Below are 21,947 nucleotides of genomic sequence, written 5' to 3'. Positions count from 1 at the left end.
GAGCTAAGATATATATTATTTTCATTCTCCGGAAAATTTTATAAGATAATTTTTGCAATGTTTGCAAAAATGAACCGGTAATGGAGGGTTATTTTTTGGCACATTATTTACTATAACTTTATTAATTTTGTAAGTACGAAAAAAATATTACTAGGCTTGTGTTCCTCTTTACAATGCCAATAAATTATCTTCACTACTTCTTTTCTTTATTTTTTTTTTTGCAAAATTATTGCAAAACAGTTTTTTGAAATTTTCTTCGTGAATTCCGATTTGACAATTTTTTGACAAAGATTAAATATAAACATTTCATGTAAACATAAATGTTTGTATGTTATTTGAATTTTATAACACAATTTTTTTTTATTCATAATAAAGACGTTATATTATAATTCTCGCCACACCCAAGGGTTCTAATCATTAAAAAGAAATAACATTAACCATTTTCAATATAATTTCCTTCTCCCTTCTTGTCCCGAACTACACCAGGTAACTCTTTGCTAGTATGACTTTACAATCTTATTTCGATATTGTAGATAAAAATTAACTTATTAGAATGGAAAGAAGATATTTTTCTAAAATTTATCAACAAAAAAAAAAGTATAAATCCAGCTAATTTAAGGGGTTTTTCTTAGATATTACTTTGTTTTAATTCAAATATCAGTGTATATCAAATGTGTATTCAGTTTAGATGTTTTATTTTTATTTCTTATTCTTAAAAGTTTTTTGTTGGAGTTTAATCAAGATTCATTGGAAATTTTATGTTGTAAAAATTTCAACTTTGGCGACTCCTTTAATTGTTAAGGCAATTGATGATGCTAGTAGAAATACTTTATACCTAGATAGATACATATAATTATTAATATATTCGCTCCTTCATTTTTTGAAAATAAAACACAGGACTGTATTGAGTGGTATGTATCGATATCTTACTTACGACTATGAACATAATTTATGTACGCAGTCAATTGCGCAACATCCCTTAAAAGCATTGATTCCCACTCAAAGTTGTTTCATTCATTTTTGACAGGTTATTACCTCATTTTTGACCCTTTTGTTGCAATGATAAAACTTACAGAAATGTAAACTTACCTTAATAGGTAATATACACGACTTATTAGTAGAGTCATACAATGCTTGGGTAATTTTTTATTTGGATCTTTCGATCATAAAGGGTGTGAAATGTATATGTATGACTAAATATTAAAATAAGGTTACTTTTCTTGCATTTTTTATTCAAGTCTTGGCCAATTGCCAGGATTCATTGATTTTAAAGTAAAATATAGTATATGCCGCCTTGATTTCTATCACAACGTAAGCCCACTTACATAAGAATGTAGGTACAATCTATTCATTAGTCAGCTGTCGTTAATCCTTCACTCAATTTCCTCTATTTAGAGTCCGGGATTCAAATTATATACTATCCCTTTATGATCTTACTAAGGTGTGAATCTCCCAACACCAAGTTATCAAATAAAAAAAGAGATTGATTAATGGAACTTGAATTAGCTCTTGTTAAAATTTCCTCACTCTCAAATTGAGAATAGTAGAGAATAATAGATAAGCGGATGTTGGGCCTTTTTGAATGAAAACTAATAATTTTTATTGTTGTGAAGAATGGGCTTAGTATTACACTCACTCCCCCTTATTCATGTCTAGTGATGTAAATCGTTTTTATTTTTTAGATGGACCGTTGTTTGGAATTGGTAGTCCGATGAAGGAATTATCATTTCCTTGGGTAACTCCTGAGTAGTGAAATTATTTTCTTGCTACATTCAATTATATTCGAAATTTTTTAACACGCCCAAAATACACAAGATTTTCATCATGGTTCACGTCTTATTGCCTAACTATATCTAGTGTTGCCCATTTTTGTTTTCTGTTTGAGTGATATGTTGAGATATAATTATTAAGATATCTTCTTGTGCATCAAGAGAATTTATAAAAAAGATTTATTAAGGTTATTTCTTACCCATAATAGCAACTAAAACAAAACTAAGCAAAAAAAAACTTGCTTTACCATGTTATTCTGTATTTATTTATATTTATTAGGGTTTTTGTATCCTTCAACTCATTTTATATTTATTTTGTGTGTGTGATGTGAATGAATTGTTTACATTAGCGCAATATTGATGATAATTTTTACTAGAGCAGAAACTTGGACTCTGAATGATTTTTGATCCATCCAACACGGACTTCTTAATAATAATAATTATCAAATGATTTATGGAAGAAATTGATTGTTTGAAAAGGATCAAAAATATATTCGTAAGACTTTAAACATGCCCTTATATGAATGTATGTATTTCTTTCCATGCATACGTATATTCTTCAAATCGTGCTTGCAGACTATCCTGTTGACTTTATATGGCAGTGATAATCTAAGAATTCAATAAATAAAGAACAAAAAGTTTCATGCATCAGTGTCAATATATCACATAGGCCTAAAATCATGCATTAATTGATATTGGTGTATTTTCAGACTTTATTGGAGCTAAGTTGTTTTTGTATTCTTAATATCTTCCTACTCCTTAAATGATTGTTAGGAACCCTCATTTTATTAGGGGCAAACACATTTTGGGGCATAAGGAAGTATTCGATAAAATGAAACGTGTCATAGGTATGCACGAGTTGTCCGCGATGAATTCCTTTTAGTCATAAGTAATATCAAATATCTATATTCATATACATAGTGTTGTAAATCATAAGCATTTTGGGTTTTTAAGGAAAAAAAGAAATTAACTTCAATCAAGTCCAACTCCGTATTTAGCAAGGAAATAAGCAGGAATCAGGGGCGTCCGCAGGGGGTGGCCGTAAAGGCTGTGCCCTACCCCCAAATTTAGGATTTTTTTTATATTAGAAAATTTAATTTTTCAAAAGAAAAAATAACTTTCTGTGAACAGTAAAAGATTTTTATAATTTTTCTCCAAAAAATTTAATATTTGAAAAAAAAATAATATTTTCAGTCTTTGTTCCAAAAAATTTATCATCTGAAATTTAATTTTTTGATATTTTTGGGGGAAAAAATCAAAAACTCAAGCCCCCCAAAATAGAATCCTGTGGACGCCCCTCTGAATAACACTGTTTTTAATCCTGAATTCTACTGTGAGTCTAACTAAGACTTTTACTTATAACTAGTGATGAAAATCCAGTGTATTTTTTAGCTCGCCCGTTTTTTTGTTTTTTAATTGGTAATATGAAGAATGAATTTTCATTTCATTAGGTAACTCCTGAGTAGTGAACTTCCTTTCCTTCTACATTCAATACCTGATTGAAAATTCGTGTGTGCTCATATAAGACGGAGAGAAAACCTTTAGGATTTGTCGCAGAGTAGAATTGAGGATTGACATCGGAGAAATTCTGGCATATGTCCTTGTCTATTTCCTTATCCTCCCTTATCATAGCTGATTAATGCTGATCTAATGAAACTTCATGACAGCAAAGCTTCTACCCATTACATCATTCTTCAAATTGTCAGTATAACCATGTTGACTTTTGGTTTCTACTTTTTTAAGATGCCCCAAATTCACACAATTTTTATATGTAACTCCCCCACAAATCCTCACCGTTACTCTCCCTCAATCAAGAGTTACAAATACGTGGTTTCACTTTATACTTTGATGCTCTCTCAAATAAAAATGAAAAAATAATGATAACAGTCTTAGAAAATAAAAACACTGTTTAGGTTTATAGAAAAATAAAGCGCTTTGCGAAAAAATGTTTAGGATTTAAAATTGTATAATGTACATATACATGTTATTGTTTGCGAAGGAGTAGGTAGGCTCGGCAAATACTTTTTTATGGCCTGCCACAAAGCATCTATCAAGTGTTATAAATTATCCTTTTCAAGCGAAATATTAATACATTTGGAATATATTTTTGTATAAATCAATAAAATATTTAGTAGACCTAATTGTATCTCTCAACCTTTATTTCAAAATGGGAAATAAATAAATTTACTAGTAGTTAGTCAATCCTTCCCTCATAAGAATAACATAATGTCCATAGAATTATATTAAAAATCTGCAGCTGTTCACAAAAATATCATAAATTTGCACCTGTGCACGAAAAATTAAATTTTTTGGAAAAACATTTCAAAAATCCATAGTTCACAAATAATTAAATTTTTTGGAAAATAATTCAAATATTAAATTTTATAGTAGAAAGCAAGAATTCCTTAATTTGGAATGGGAGCTACAATCCCTCCAGTCAGCTACCTGCAGATTCCCCTGAATAAAGTAATTCTTCATCCAATTACTTGTAATTGTTCATAAAATTTTAAACTAGCTCATTCGAGTTTAATCAATCCATGTTCAGATTACTAATAATTAGAGCCTTAGAAAATCTACAGCTTATTAAAAAATATGTAGGAGTGTTTTGTGGATACCATTATTAGAGTTAATTCTTAATTGGATGTATCAACCCTTCCTCCAAAAAAAGATGAAATAATCCCAAAACTAGTAGTTTGTTCATCCTTCATTTAATAGTAGTATAACTTCAGTTGGTTCGAGTTCAACCAATCAACGTTCAGAACTCTTGTAAGAAGGGTAAAAAATAGTGTGTATACAAAAAAAAAAAAAAAAGAGTTTTGGACGATAGGGAGATATCATTGTGAAAGATCTATTTAATTTTTCTAACAAATATATGTATATAATACATTTTGAAATAATAGCTAGGTAAGATGTAGTTTTCTGAATGTGACCCTTTAAAAATAACAATGTCCTAAATGTAGCTCTTTGAGTTATTCGAACAAATTGATAAGAAATTTTATTAATCTACAAATTATATATTCAATCTCTTTAATTCAGATGTTTCCTTGTATGTATTACAGGCACTCCATCTAATGGACGAAATGGCTCATCACGTCGTTGCTCTGGATCTGGACGGCTATTATCAGCTAATATCTCTGGCTTTTCGAATCGATCTTCAGGTGATGCCAAAGCTGGAGAATCCCTCATTCCTCCAGCTTCCTCTATTCAAGGGAACTCTTCTTCTGTAAGTATTTTTTTATACACAAATACATTTATGTCTATCCATAATTATTTAAACATTTATGGAGATTAAAAATTAAATAGAATGAAAAACTACTAAAATCACATTATTATTCATCCTTGTTGAGTAAATCTTTTGTGTTTGCGTTCTATTGATGTATGAGTATGTATATTTCTATCACATTAACTTTATTGAATTGCACAACCTTCTTCAGAAAAAGAAACAGAAATAAAGTCCCAAAATCAATTCTTTCCGACTATGGAATTATTATTCAATCATTCTTGGAAATTGTTCACCTCTTTTTATAATTACGAGGGTTAACCCAAGAAGAATGGCAACTACCAAAAAAAAAAAATTAGGCAAAAAGAGATAATACAAAAAGTTCACTATATCATTATTTTTCTGAATTAGTTTAACACTGCCTTCGTTGCCTTCTGGACCTTTATTTCAGTCATTTACGTGACTCCTGCTAATCGTTTCTTGAGCTCAGGAAGTAGATAAAAGTCGGATCGGGTTAAATCTGGGCTGTAAGTTGACTCTTATTTGATTTAAAGCAGCTGACTCTACTTATTATGAACTCAAAAAAGATATTATATATATAGGAATTTGATTTTTATATTTATTTATATCAATTGTTTTCTCCTCTAAACCTTAGATAATAACATGCAGCGAGAATTATTCTTTCTTTTTCTTTTACAGGGGCGTCCTCAGGATTTTATTTATAAATTCCAAAATCCAGAGCTTTTCACAAAAAATTACATTTTGTGAGAGAAAAAAAATCTAAAATCCATAGATATTCACAGAAAATTAAATTTTTTGGAAATCTTTTTCAAAGATTAAATTAAATTTTCTAGTAAAAAGCAAACATTCCTTAATTTAGGGGGGCTACAGCTCCTCCTGCCCACCCTTGCGGACGCCCTTGTTTTACATGAAGAAGAAGAGTTCATAATTAAATTTCAATTTCTTAATATCCGGGCAATGCCGGACAAGCCTACTCTAGTATAATATTATTAATAGCTATTCTCTAAATAATAATTAGAAGTTGGCAAGAAGATAAATACAGAAGGCCATAGGTTTTTTTAAATATTTCCTTTCCCTTTTCACAGTCAAGATTGAGAGTGTACAAAAACGCTATTCGTTGAGTGTGTAAGACTGAACTTCTTTTAGCACCAAATTAGTTCTGTCCACTAAACGCCATAACGATCTCAGCGCGTTATAGGATTTTCAGATAGAAATCCAACACTACTACCTATCTTCAATGTGATTCCTTACTTAATATCTGCTCTTTTTAGAGCCGTTGAGATAAATACAAAGTTTTGTTATCTTTTGGGGGAAATTGTATATCATTTATAAATATCCACTTCATAAATATATAGAAACAAACAACTAATAATGTGAAAAGAATAGATTTTTGTTCTTTTTTTCAAGACTTGATTGATTGAAGAGTTGTACTAACCATATGGGAGAATAAGTATTTAGATAAATGTATTATTTTTTTCCAAGAATTATCTTAAGCTGTACATTCTTTTTTTTACTCATAAATTCATGCGAAAATGAGGAGGGGGGGGGGGGGGAACATTTAATGTGAACCCCTTTCATTTTTCTTCTTTAAGAAATAATGTGCATTTCTTCATTGCTAAGAATAGATATAAATTACTTCTATACATATTACTCAAATTGGACATGAGGAATCCAAATTAATGAATTCATTTCTTTACTGTGAAGACAACTACGTAATAGAGCATGAATGTTGTTCACTTATATTAGTTCGTAAACAAGTCGACAGTGAGTAGCGCCGTATTGCGGAAAAAGAATAATTCTCCCTGCATAATAATTGTGATTATACGGTTAAGGACCACAAGCTAGAGCAGGACGATTTTCAGTAATATGTTGACAAAAGTTCTTTAATTTCATTGCTCACTATTGCTTGAGACTATATGACAGTCAAAATTAAAAGGTGATAAATAAATTAAAGTATTCCTTGAAATAAAGAAGTTCTTCCCAAAAGAGGAGATGGACAACCCAAGAAGTTAATTTCAAGAGTCTACTCTTTTGAAGAAATAAGAAAAATATATAGTCCTTCTCGATAGTACTTCTTGAATTACGATTTGGATCTAAATCCATTAAAACGAATTCATCTACTCGTTTTCCAAGTTTCATCGGAAAGAATTTCTAGATGAGTATGGACTGCCTCTCCTCATCCTCATTTAGATGCTAATGTCATAAAAGCTCAATCTATTTCGTTAGTGATCAAGGACTGATTCACCAAGAACGAAGAAAGTATCGCCATGAAGTATCAGGATCTTTAACGATAATACGAATATAGTCCATTCATAAATTAATCAATCAAACTTATTTGATAAAAGTGGCCATAATTTCGGGTCACATAATATATTGTTTATAAGTAATATGATGTCAACACTCCGTTATATTAAATTGCAAGTTGTTAAATAATTAAAATGATGCATGAGATTGGTTAAATATGGAGCAGTGGTTCTTAACCTGGGTTCGTTCGAAACCCAGGGGTTCAGTGAGACACTCTCAGGGGTTCGGCAAGACCCCTGGATCTACTGACGCGACTGGAGCGACCTGCTTTCAATGCAAGTGTACTACAACAGAGTTGCATCGCTCAGAGCAGGGGAATACCTACATGAAAAAACAATGGACCCGCTGTGAGGTTCCAAAAAATTTTATTCTCTGTGTTAGTTTACAAATATTTAGTTGCTTAGTAAAAATGTGTTACACAAAATAAATAGGACCCATTCTTGCTATTTATGACGTTACACTCTGCTTGTCCATCACTGGTTGCAGGTGATCAGACCACATTACTAAGCTTTGATATCCGTGCTGTAGGAAACTTGGTGTGAAAACGATATGAGAGTTGTACTTGACAAGGTGAAGCCGCGCATTTTTGAACTTGTGTTTGAAAGGGAACAACAAAAGACATATTGATTTGCAGCAAATATTCATTGAGCTATTTTTTGGGTGAAAATCATTTTTTGTTCTTTGAACACAATGGTTTTTGGTTGCAAATGATGCATGGTTCATTTTGTGCACTAATAAAATATCCACCCATGTTCTGAAAAAATCATATTTTATTTTTCCGATAACGAAGGGGTTCTTTATTTGGTACGTGATTACGGGTTTCTTTGTAGGGGAGTCGCCTCTGGTAAAAATTTTATTGTCAAATTTATAAATTATTACTGTAAACGACAGCGATTTTTGTCAAAAAGGATTTTTATTTTTTAATATTTCGTCAAAATTAGATACATTTTTTTTAAATAAGTGAAATTAATTTGTCAAATTTAAATTTGATTTAAAAAAGAAGCTTGTCTTAAAAAAAAACATCATCCCAAAAATAAAATTAAACGATGCATTGGTAAAATCAGAGTCAGGCTTCAGGGCCTTATCCTAATAATAATAAAATGCACTTTATTTTTTTCATTAGCTGTTGATTTTTCAACTACCCAACCTTGTTTGCTAATAATTTGTTAACTAGTAACTACCAACGGATTTTGGGCTTCTTTAAACTCTTCTTTTTTTTTAAGTTGAACTAAACTCATTCAGTTTAAAATAAAATCCCATTGTGTGATCAATAATAAAATGAAGATTTTATTGTGTGATTCAAAGTTTTTACTGTTCTTTATTCATTCTATTAAATAAACGTCATTTCATTGATAAAATTATTATTATTTAATAGTTATAAGATTGCATCATTCTGTTATGCTCAAATTATTTCTCTTTTGTATGTATTTTAAATATTATATGCATCCAATAGTTAGTTGATATTGAATTTGATTCAATTGTTATTATTATTATTTTTTTTGAAAAAATAAAGAAGTTGATAAACTATATTTAATAGATTTTGTACAGTGTTCTCTGTTTCGTTGTTAGATTAGAATGGAAAAGTAAGTTGTATTTTAGTGATTCCAAAAAATAAAATAAATCCCAATGCCGATACGATTCTAGTAAAAAATTACCAATTCCGATTCTTCAATATTTTAAATAATATTTAAAAATACAATTTTGCCATCAAAAGCATCCACAGGATTATATTTTAGGGGAGGGGGGCTTGGTTTTTTTTGTTTGTTTTTTTTGCAAAAAAATATGAAAAATTCAATTTTTTGAAAAGAAATTTGAAATATACAATTTGATATTTAATTTTTTTTTCAAAATCTACAAATATATACTATACCGAGGGTTGATTCAATAATTGTGGTAGCTTAAAAATTACACATATGAGTGCTATGGCCTGTATTTCATTATGGAAGTCTAATTTAAAAAAAAAAAGAACGTAGTAATCCTGAAAATTTGGAGAATGTTTTGGAGGAGAGCAGCTTAGTACGTTTTATTAAATTATCTACAAGCAGTAGCTTGTAGATAGTTAATTAATTATTACCATGTATTTAGATGCCATTATATGTTAGACAAAGAGAAGGACTTAAAACATTTATCGTGTTCTGAATATCTATAATAATTTATTATCGCAAAACCATCTATTAGTTTGATTTTCAAAAATCTAATCTATCCTAAACAAAATTTATTGTTAAAATTAGTTTTTTTTTAAAATTATTCAAGTCATCAGCAGTATAAAAAATTGGGATAAAAAAGACGGGATAGTTAAAAATTCAAAATAAGTGACTTTTAAATAATAATGACATGGATCCCATGTTGATGACTTCAAAAATTTAAAAAGACTAAAGTTGTACAATCAATTTTGTTCTGCATGGATTACATGATTTTATTTCACCTACATATAAATGTACACTGTATTTTTTTTTTTTACCGGCTCTCGATTTTTCTGTTTCTTTTTCCCCAATTAGTGTTCTGTACGTAAGTTAGTTAAATTCAAATTAGCTAGTGCGAAGATGAGAAAAAAAATTCCCAGCACTTACTGAATAATAATTCAATATACACACATATATGACTTGGTTTAAGATTCGAACCCGGTTTCACTGCCAAAATTGGGAAATATCAAGTATCGAATTCTTATAAGTGAAACATGATTCTAAACCAAAATATAGAATGGGTTTTTTGATATACTCATTTTTGTAAAGGTTTATCTAATCTGACGGAAATAGAAATATATCTTCAGCACTTTCAAGTTCTACAAGTAAATCAGTTAGTCAAATACCTTTTGGTTTTGAGAACCTGTAGTTGTTTTGTCACAAACTGGACCTTGATTTAGTCAATATTAAGTAGCTACTGGTCATATGATTGTGCAATATCACGCGTTCCAAAAAATGGATATTTTACACAAAAATTGAGTTTATTTTACTTCGTAAAAAAAAAAAAAAATCAGATATATTAAGTAAATTAGGCATCATTTTCATAGAAAAGTATATCTTGGGCATAATTAATTAACTTTTCAAGAATGTCGCTCATTCCGTATTTTTGTTGCAATCTCTCGTAATGCAGAATTTCTCGTAAATCGTAAAAAAAATTCTGAAATATTGCAGCTGGTAGGAGAAAATTAAATGTATCAGCCTAAGATGTATTATTTCAGGTACAAACGATCAAATTTTCAAGTATATAGCTCCAAAAAATTAATAAAGAAACAACTGAACAAACAGTTTTGTTTTAAAGTCTTGGCCACTATCCATCATTTGAAGATAAATATATATATTTCAATATACATTGTAGATTCTATAGGTCTACAAAATTGGGATTTTTGTCACGCAAAAACTGTCTTTTTTGAGGAAAATTGGTCAAGAATTCAATTTTCTTGGCTAAACGATACAAAACACAGGATTAAAACTTAAAATATCATACTTTATTTTTCCTATTGTTCCATCAATAATTCAACATTTTCATAATTAAAGCAATGTGTGGGTTTTTATTCTTATGAAATTTGGTCAATGATCCCTTCAAAATGACTGACTTTAAAATTCTGATGTCACGCTTTATATGAAATTATATATTTACATTAAATTGTCGACTGTATAATCCTATAAGTTGTCAATCACTGGAGATGGAGAGCTCATTGACAATCAAACGTCATTGAAAATCAATTGCAACAATATCCTTGAGTTGCTAGCAACTCACTCCGTTTTTCTCACTCAATTTATTAAATTAATTTCTTTCAATTTGGAAGATCTTATTATTATTTAATAAAAAAAAGAAATTTATCCTGGGTTTTCAAAAAGTCTTGTAATGTTATTAAAATGAAAATTCAAGTACTTTTGCAGGTTTTTTTTTTTTTTACACCCGGTTTGAACATGTTGTTGCAATAGTTTTAGAAATGAGATCAGCTGTTTATTTATGATTAAATACTCTTAAGTGGTCAGACCAACATCATAAACATTCTCTGATTGAGCAACCAGATGCTCAGGAATGGAGTTTCTCTCTCGGGATCTCGTTTGCTACGGATTTATCAATAGTTTAAAATCTACCATTTGCCAATTTATAAAAGGATCAACAGTGAAGGTTTTTTCCTCACTGAATAAAATGGCCCTGTTTTCATGATGTTTAAGATAATTCTGGAATAATTTTTTTGTACTTGACTAAGTAAAAGTAGTTTCTGTAACTTTAAGGACAATCAATTTTACGGCTTTTGACCTAGCAATGCCTTTTTTCTTGGCAAGCTCGAGTCAATTTCATTCTTGGTTTGGCTTCAAATGCCTCTTGGGTAGCTTGTTGAGTTAGTGAGGTTGGTCAATCACTTTAATGTGTGTCTTTTCATTTTATTTCCAGCTCCAAGTCGTTTCTTGACTCTGCAGACTGTCTGGTTACAGACTGAGAGCATGTTGATGTGACCGCCGTGGACTAGAAGGGCAACCTCCTTTCTTTTGACTACTATTTTGCACTTAAGAGTATTTAATTATATCTAAATACCTGACCTCAACTTCTAAAACTATCGCACCAAAAAGTTCGAACCGGATGTTTACAAAAAGAAAAGAAAAAGCCTACGAAACTTTTTAAATTTCATCATAATAATATTTCAAAACTTTTCGTACACCTTGTAGATACATATATATCAGCTTGTACATTAAGTTATATCTATTTATATAGGTATATAATATATATAAAGGAATTATTTATATATTTTTTCTGTAAATTTGCCTATTTACAGAAGGATCTTCTTGCATATGTACAACATAATAAATGCATATGTTCTTGTTTTTCGGAGTGTTTTTTTGTTTCAATTTTTTCCATTAGTAACAATTTGACCTATTCTAAATTATATTTATTATTAGCTACTTCATCATCTATGTATGCACGTGGATACTTGAAAGATCTCAACATATGTATCTATATACTTTGTAAACAAACAAAGGCTAAGAGTTTGAGGGGAGTAGAATATGAAATCTATGTACAATATTGAATATTGAACTAGGCTTAATTTTAATATATTATGTACATGTTGTTCTCCATCCATTCAAAAATCATGTCATTAATCCTTCTTCATACATCTCTCTCCTTCTTCAACATACATAAATCATCGCAATCCCTTTGATGAATTTTAATTTGACAGTCTCTTCAAGTCCTACTTGAGAAATTGAATAAATCAAATATATACATACTAAATAAGTTTTTCAATAAAGTTTTTTTTCTTTTCAGGCTCTAGGAACAATTTGGCGTCAGTCTGAATGTATCAACTACCGCAATTTCCGACTTCGAAGGCCGAAAATAAGAGCTATTGTTGCACTGCCGAAACACAGTCCACAATACAATGCCGCTAAATGGGCTTTAGAGAGACTTGGAGTGGAGTCTGTTCTGACTTTTAGTACAGAAACAGCCATTCAGGCTCTCAATAACGGTCTATCCTCTACACCTCATCTCGTTCTATTAGATTCAAGACATCCTAGAAACATTGATGCTGAAGCATTGGCAAAGTAAGAGAATTTATTATAAATTACATATGGACTTATCTTTAAAAGGAAGTCTCATTAATAAAAGGAATCTGTATAGCTCATAATTCATTTTTAAATATTCATAAAATTAGTGGTGCTTTTTATTTTAAAAGTCCAACAATTTTAACTAATTCCGTCCAACTTCGGCCTAGAAAAAAGTCACTTAAGACTGAATTGAAAAAAATATATATATATATATTCATCGGTCTTGGACCTATTCTCAATACTAATAAAATTCATATATGCAGGCTGCCGAATCAAAGGGTGTTTAGTGGAACGCACATTCAATTAATGGAACGCTAAAAATCGGATTTTGGTATTCCGTTTTAATCATTTTCTCTGTGTGTACTCTTAAAATTGAACTCTCTTACACGATCAATGTTGAATAAAAAAAATAGTCTCTTTCAAGGATGTCTTCATAACTTCTTTTGAAATTTCCTATAAAATTAAGGGTGGGCATTTTATATTTTAAAATGTATGTGATCAATTTATAGAATTTTATAGTTATTATGTTCTCTTATATGAAATCATACAATATTTAAATCAGTTTAAAATTAAAATTGAATTCAAAGATCATCATATAGCAGTATGATTTAGTTCATGCTTTCAAACACCCAAACATGAGATAATAGAGGCTCGTGACATTAAAAGGGGTTGTATATAGCTTTAAATCTGTTATAACATATTTATTGGTACTGTTTTTAAGTATAGTTAAGTTGACTTTTAAAAACTAGCAGTGAAATCATGAAATTTATACCCAAAAAAATGTATCTCTTCCTCAGTTTTTTTAATGAAATAAGTTTGATTAGGTATGCTAAAAAAGAAAAGATACTTTTGAAATATTGAACCCATTATTACGTGATTTGAATGAAGTTATTAAACATTTTAAAAATCCGATTTGGAGTCGATAAAATATTATCCGACTTTACATTTTTGAAAGCAAGACTATGTCGGGTCCATTTATAGTGTGATATCTGCAAAGTAGTTGAACGTTAAAGTACAACGAATGCATTGATGTGGCGTTAAACATTTTATTTGATGGAGTTTAGCTAGGACCAAATGCGTATATATTGTTACATATGAAATTTGACTATGTTAAAATTATTCATTATCAATCTACCTTACAAATAGAAGCATGATTCCTTGCTCTTAACACCCTATTTGAACCAAATGAAGCAAAACTAATTTATTAGTTCACTTGATAAGATTTTAGCAACATGAATTTGTTGTATAGTTTATAATTCGTTCCAAACTATGATTACTCTTAAAATAAAAACTTTTATCAGCTGTATAATTTTATTTCAGTAAGCTTTTATTGGAAAGTATACCTCAACTTACCAATACAGCCTTACATGTGACTTGTAAGCCCAATTTATTTTTTATAATTTATGAATGGAACGCTAAAAACGGATAAACATTAAAGAAATAAATTGAACTGCTAATATGTATGTAACCGACGCAGTCTCGTAAACAAACCCTTATTCTATTACTATTATTTTTCTTTACCGATTGACTAGCCTAAGATGAATTTTTATTTCTTGAAATTTTTTAAATATCTTAATATAAAAGTCCGAAATTTGAAATTAAAGTATAGTTTTACAATATATTTAACATTTAAATTAGTATTAAACCTCTCAGTAATCACAGGTCATAGAAAGGGAACATTTAAAAATAAGCACAATAATTTAGAATGTAGTCCAAATTCTACAGTTTTAGTAGAATTCAGTTTAAATTGTAATTCAGTTGAGGGAGACACAAGCATCGTTTTGGCCTAATGCCCCGTAGTTATGGCATTAACCCCATGAGTCTCTCTAGTGTAGTACATAATAGGAAGCAATATGATTTGTATTAAATCCTTTCCTTGAATAACGAAGAAGTATATGTCTGAATATATTTATACAATCATGAAACAACTATTAATGGAGTATGATGTGTGTAGTAAGTAGTAGGACTTTAAAATAATCATGGCACTTTTTATTATGACTGAGTGTGCCATGCTATGGGGAGAACTATTTTCACTTTGCAACAAAAGGAACAAAAAAAACAACAAGATAGTTTATTATTATTTAAACAGGTTTTTTGCCTCTGCCTCCCTATATAATATATCCACACTCAAGGAATTTATTGAAGAATCTTGGGGTTATTCTTCTATTTCGTCGTCTTTTTATTCATTTTACACACTATATTTATTATACCAGTTGCTCAATGTAGATAGAAGTTGAATGTTGATAAACTATACTATGTTTTTGTTCTTATTGCAGGCATGTTCGTCAGAGTCCTTATGGAAATAATATTGTTGTAGTTGGCGTAGTTAAAAAAAAGGTAAGCAAGCAATAATGTATTACATTAGTCACGTAGAATACACATAAATAATCTGTTTAAAATTACAAAGTCCTTGACGTATGGTATTTAAATATCTCATATCAATTTAAAACTTGCTAAAAAGGATTCCAAAGCTTTTTAATCCGTATGGGGATTATTTATTATGACTGGATTGGTTACATTATAACAATATACTGCAATATGCTTATAGTGTACCTAAGCAAATCGTACCATCAAGAACCACATGTATATAATATCTGGAGTTGTTGGTTTTGTTTTTGTTTTTTTAAATAATTTTACCTTATAATATAACAATTATTTCTCAAAATGCGATCCTTCTGCGGCCACCATGACCTCTAGTCTGGGTCTGAAGGCCTTGTACAAGTTGATAACGTAGTCATTGGGCATATCAACCCACTCTTTCTCAACGGAGGTCTTCAGTGAATCAAAAATGAGGGGAGGGGACTTTGCAGACTCTCCACGAAGCCTCATATTGTGTAGTTGAGTGGCGAGCAGTTCGATGATGAGGGCAACCACAAGTTTGGAAGACAGAAATTGGTGAAGTTTTCCTTGCACCAAGCTCGAGTTGTTGTCTTGTTGCCAACAGCAATCCCTTTTCGATAGTTGGTATTCAACCAAGGTTTCACAGCCTCTTCATTACCTCTTGGTTGGCGAGGCTGCAATTTCAAATGCCACATCGGTCAAGAAGTCTTCAGTGACAATATCGTTGTGTTCTCCACTTCATGTCTTCCTAGAGAGGCTATAGACACTATTAATGAGCCTTTTGACCCTATGGAGAAGCTCAAAAGAGCAATTCGTAATGTTTACGACCTCCTTTACTTCAATCCGTTGCCTTTTTGCATCCATTTTCGTTGTTTGTTGACGCATTGTAACCAACAATACAGCAATCATTTCTTTTCAATAATTTAATGTGGATTGCAAGTAATAATAAGTTTATGGTGCTCTAATTGGCGTGGTACGATTTGTTTATGCACACTGTATGTTAATTTTAAATAAATGAAATAATATAAGAATATATTAATAATTGATGAGTGTTTAGTTAAGCGCAATATAGTCCAATAAGTTTCAATTGGGAATTTTAAATAAAGGTTAATAATTATGGATCATTCTAATTATTGAACACATTAGTCTGATGACTTATGTACAAATAACTTAAGGTATGATGATGACCATTACCCAAGTTACCCATTAAGCAAGTTTTTGAACTGCAATTCTGGTCTGATAATAATAGTAATATGTGAGTATCTAAAGACTCCCATTTTCTTAAACTAATTCCGCAATGACAATATTCACCAATAAATCTCCTGTCTCCTGGATTAGTCTATATAAAAAATAATAAAACACTCTAGATATACCGGATAAATCTTTGGTTGTCGAACGTACGGAAATTTACCTTATTTAAAATGCAGATTCATTTACGTGTATACTAGATGTGTTTTTGCATACGATATAAGATCACAATCCCGTCTCAATAATCTAAAAAACATTACAAATAAAAAAATTTATTCTTTTTTTGTACATATATATATAGAAAAGATACAATTTTAATCTTGTTTTTACTTTTTCTTTTTTTTGATTTCTTATCATTTTTAAAACCTGGCCTGGCGTTATCTTACTAGAATAAAAATTTAAACTGCGTTTTTGTAAGCTGTTGCCTTTTCCTCATAATCAGTGTTCTTAACATATATTAGTTGCATTCGAATTATCTCTTGTTAAGCTGTGAACAATTCCCAACAATTAGTGAGTAATAACTCCATAATTGGGAAGAATGAGCCTTTTTTATGTTTCTTTTTGGAAGAAAGGCTTAGAAATACTTCATAAAGGTCCGATATATTTTGATTTGTAAAATTTCATGCAAATAGATATTTTTAGTACATATTCGTAGCATCCTTATGCCCATTTTTTATATTAATATATCTAAAAATGAATTGCAGTTTTATTGAACATGAAGAAGTAATTGTCGCTTCACATCTTCGTGCTGGATTCGATCGAGTTCTCATTGATAGTGGAAGTCGAGGTTATTGGATGAATGAACTTGTTCTCCTCCTACATAATGATGTAGACACAAACATAAAACTCAACTGTTCTGAGAGTGTTCTCACAGCTCTTGAATCATGCCAAGACATTGTTCAAATAACAGATAAACAAAATCGGCTTATCTATGGAAATCCTACTGCCCAGAAAGTGCTTGGATTTTCACAAGAGGAACTAAATAACAAATGCATATGGGACTATCAATCCACGAAACAAAATTCAAATCCCATTTCCTGTGATTCTTCTTCATCTTCCTCAAATAACCTCTTACCAACAAAATCAACTTTAGAACCTCCTCTATCTGTAAGTCCACAAATGCTCTAAATGCATCATTTGAAATTCTATGTGAATTTTTTTAGGATGACGCCGATGATGTGATTAAACAAAAGTTGGACACTGGGAAAGTATGGGAAGGGCCTCTAAATTGCCGAAGAAAATCTGGTGATTACCTCGCTTTAGACACAAAAATCATTCCCATTTCATTTTCTTCACGAAGGTAATTTTCCTTTTATTGTGTATTCAGGAGAATTATATTGATGACTGCATTAGGCACTATATTGTCAGGAGGGCCAAAAGAGTATCAAACTTGACCTGGCTCTGATTATTGAATCCACTTAAAATTATATATCAACAACCAAGTATATAGAGGGAAAAGGGTTTCTTGCATCAATAAGATTAATTTAAAAAGTTAGCTGAACTCATTTCCAATTGAGTTTTATATTATTTTTTGGGGAAATTAATGTCAATATATTACTTTATCTAAGAGCTATTTAAACTAGCTACTGACTGAAGTAAATCAACTTGATTCTTTTATTTAAACTCCCACCAAACAATATATACAACTAATGTTTTAGATATATACACTTAAAAACTAATTAAAATACAATTTATTATTTTATCCATCATTTGTCAGTATTGACCTGACGCATACTTCCTTCTTTTTTTTTTTTGCATGGGTCAATAACGATAAAAAAAAGATGTCTACAATATTATATTTTGGGAGGGGTAGGGTTTTTAGATTTTAAAATAATCCAAAAATTATTTTTTTTGAAAAAAAAATTCAAAAATCCACAGTTCATAAAAAGTTAATTTTTTTGGAGATAAATTTCAAAAATCCATATTTGTTAACAATAAAATTATAACTTTTTTGGAAAAAAATTAATTTTTTAATATTAAATTGCCTGAAATTTTTTTTCAAATATTAAATTTTGCAGTAAAAAACAAACATTCCTTAATTGAGGGGGGGGACTACAGCCCCTACAGGCCACCCTCTCCGGACATCTCTGGTTGTCTATTGTAATAGCCTTATATTTACTTTTTTATTTGTATTTAGTAATTAAAAAACTAATATAAAATACGAAATAGTTAATTTTATTTTGGTAAAGCTCTTAATCCAATTTAAAATAACATGTCTCTTGTTGTGTTTTTTTTTTTTTTTTTTTTTTTTTTGAACAATATAACTATATGTATACAATGTATATTTTTACATTTTGTACTGAGTAAACTCTTCTTCTTTTTCAAACTAAATAGTTTGATTTCCTTTTTGACATCAATCAGACTTCAAACAGAGCCTATTATAGCTTTAGTGGGAACTGAGGCAAGGAAAAATGTCTTGTTTCTTACTTTCCTTTTTTTTGTATATATATTTACATTTAAAAATATATGTATCCAGCTCGGGGTCCCAATCAGAGCCTGGGGGAAATGCCCCCTAAAACCCTCCCTGACTTCAAGGCATGTACTAATTTTATGAAAATAGATGATAATAGGTTGATAAAAATTATTCCCAGACTTATGTCACTGAAGGATTCCACAGAAAGAGGGTTGTAGTACCCTTTTCCGGCAGACGTCTCTGGTCACAAATCATAGACTTTAGGAATCAATTTATCAATCAAAACAATTCCTACCAACCTATGAATATGGTTTTTAGAATGAGCAAAATATACAATTCAAAGTATATAAAATAGTACAAATTTAACTTTCAACTGAGTACAAATTGTTGAATATTTAAACCGATTTTCACTGTTTGATTTTGGGGTTTTTTTTTGCAATATATAAAACCTATATCAAAATGGCTATTAATAATTGATTGCAAACATTATAATGTCTACATTTTTATGAGGTTAATTATATAACTATACACCTAAGATGTTTCAACAGTGTTACAATGGTGTTTGTATATTTCTATTACTGGTCTGTTATTCAAAAAGATAAATTGAGAAGATCATATTTTGTCTTTACCTCCTTCGAGGACGGTTGGTCACACTTATATACATAAATGTATTTGCAAATACGTACGTAACTACATAATTATATATGCATAAATCATTGTTCTTTTTAGAAACTCTGATCACGTGATATATGTAAGAAAAACCCCTAATCTCTCTGTGCCGCCAATCCCTTCATCCTCGTCGGCTATTGTCAACAACTATAACACTATGAACAATACAAAAAGCAGCTCTTGTAGCAATAATACCAATAACAATCATAGTAACTCGTCCTCTTGTCAAATATCGCAACACCACCTGAAGCATTTAAGTAGTACTGCCCATTCATCGAAAGCTTTGAAACAGCAACTGCATGAAAATCATTGCACTGAAGTAGTTTCCACCAGCATGGCGAGTGGTAATTATCATTCAGGTATTGTTAATCTACAAGACTTTAAAAATATATATGGACATATGATATTTTTATTCATAGGACGACGACAGAGTGGTTCCATTTTACCTGGAATGTCAATTGAAGCTCCTATAACTAAAATAATCAACATTATCCTCTCAGTACAGGAAAAATCTCCGGCTTCCATTGTTAGTGAACTTGATAAAGTAATAGAAATTCTGCAAGCCACAACTGGAACTACAGATCTCTTTTCTCCAGAACTTTCTAAAGATGGAATCAAAAAGAGGCCTGATCCTGTTGCAACAGATCTTCTTGGAGCTCTTTTATCTGTAAGTTAGACGTGCATTCTGCATATAAATTACATACATACATATTTAGTTATTTCATACTTTTTACGACACGGTATTGTTTATATTTGTAGCAAGGGCCAAAACCTATTACAGTTTTGGCTCGTAGTAGCTCCATCGTTTACAGACAGAGTATAAAGGTCAGGTCTACTTCGGTCAGGGGGAAGAGTAAGTTTGTTTTATTTGTGTCATGCAATCATTGTATTGAGTGTAAATTCCTTCCTCCTATTTAAATCATCTTTCAAATTAATTTAACAATTAGTGACTTTTATTTATAAATAAAAATAAGTTGGTGGGTTTTTTTTTTTGGTTTTTTTTGCTTTTAAAAACAAAAACAATCACGGAATTGTATTGTTTTCCTTTAAAAAACAGGCTAATGCATAAAATCCCATATAATAGTGACCTTTTATTCCTTTCATCATTGACTAGACTGATAGCAAATCCATACTGTGGACAAGTTGCATCTTGTATGAACAAACTGTACAAGTTGCAACCCAAAAATGAGATGAATAGTTTTAAATGAAGGATTTAGAATACTTGGGATGAGGATCATGCAATAATTGAACATTCCATCATGGATGATGGATATATTGATGGGGTGTAATTAGTGACTATTTTAATACAAATTTTATTTTAATAATTAATTAAATAATCCATTTTAAGACGAAGAAAATGTTTATACAACAAATTCCAAACTAGGTTCCTAATTCGTATATAAATGAACTTTCCATCCATAAATTTGCTTTGATAGGAAAGACATTTAAATTGAATGCTGAATGATATTTTCTTAAACCTCTTCAGGAATTATACACGCAGTATTTGAGGAAATATTATATCCTCATGGGACATCAATATTTCTTCTTTAAAATGATTCATTTCATAGTGTGTTTTGTTTCTGATGATTGCTTTTATGTTTTACACATATTCAAATATGCATGCATTTTTAAACTTTTACATCCAATTTATCTATTGAATCTTAAAGTTTCTACGTTTTTTATAATCCTTTTTGTTTGGCCTTTACAGTTGAGTAATTGGGTTGATTCATTAATGTTATGCATATAATATGATAACATTTTTATATCGGTAGCTTAACATGATTCAACCGAATTATTTTATAATTATATATCTCCTTTAAAAAAAGGTTCTATAATATACTCATGTCATTGTTATGAATTATTCTCATTTTTTTAATATGCATGGAGCATGTTATAATCATGAATTAATCATTTGATACTTTAGTACAATCCATATGTATTTATTCCTGTAGAATTCAACAAGAGATGCTCTTACACAAAGAAGAGGATCAACAGATCCTGTGGCAGTTTCCAATACAAAAAATACCTCTATTCATCGAACAAGTCTTCCTAATTTCGATAATTCCCCTGTGGCAACTCGCCATCTCCTTGAAAATAGCTCAAAGTGGGAATTTAATATTTTAGAACTAGAGAAGTTAACAAATAAGAGATGTCTTGTTTGGCTTGGCATGACTGTTTTTCTTCGATTTCAAATTCACAAAACTCTCAATTGCTCAGAGTCCACGCTTCAAAATTGGCTTACTCTTATTGAAGCAAATTACAATGCAGATATTTCCTATCACAACTCTACTCACGCTGCCGATGTACTTCATGCAGTTGCCTATTTCCTTGAGTCTCCTAGAGTCAAAGAGTATTGTGACGGTGTAGATGAAGCCATTTGTCTCATTGCAGCTGTCATTCATGATGTAGATCATCCTGGAAGAAATAGGCAAGTTCATTTTTTAAACAAA

General features: G+C 30.3%; 1 protein-coding gene across 2 annotated transcripts in view; it reads left to right on the top strand.

Annotated features, from left to right (window-relative positions):
• LOC121116740 (high affinity cAMP-specific and IBMX-insensitive 3',5'-cyclic phosphodiesterase 8A) overlaps positions 1-21,947 on the top strand; it is a 62,184-nt gene that overhangs the window by 39,144 nt on the left and 1,093 nt on the right. For both annotated transcript variants that reach the window (XM_071887766.1, XM_071887765.1), the window contains 8 exons: positions 4,829-4,992; positions 12,550-12,824; positions 15,104-15,162; positions 17,119-17,522; positions 17,579-17,715; positions 19,558-19,856; positions 19,917-20,164; positions 21,450-21,925. In XM_071887766.1, coding sequence (XP_071743867.1) covers positions 4,829-4,992; positions 12,550-12,824; positions 15,104-15,162; positions 17,119-17,522; positions 17,579-17,715; positions 19,558-19,856; positions 19,917-20,164; positions 21,450-21,925 — 2,062 coding nt within the window. The remainder of the gene's footprint in view (positions 1-4,828; positions 4,993-12,549; positions 12,825-15,103; positions 15,163-17,118; positions 17,523-17,578; positions 17,716-19,557; positions 19,857-19,916; positions 20,165-21,449; positions 21,926-21,947) is intronic.

The sequence above is a fragment of the Lepeophtheirus salmonis genome, chromosome 4 (genome assembly GCF_016086655.4).
Source record: "Lepeophtheirus salmonis chromosome 4, UVic_Lsal_1.4, whole genome shotgun sequence".
Lineage (NCBI taxonomy): Eukaryota > Metazoa > Arthropoda > Copepoda > Siphonostomatoida > Caligidae > Lepeophtheirus > Lepeophtheirus salmonis.
The sequence above is the reverse complement of the archived record's forward strand: the minus strand, read 5'-3'. Positions and strand labels throughout refer to the sequence as shown.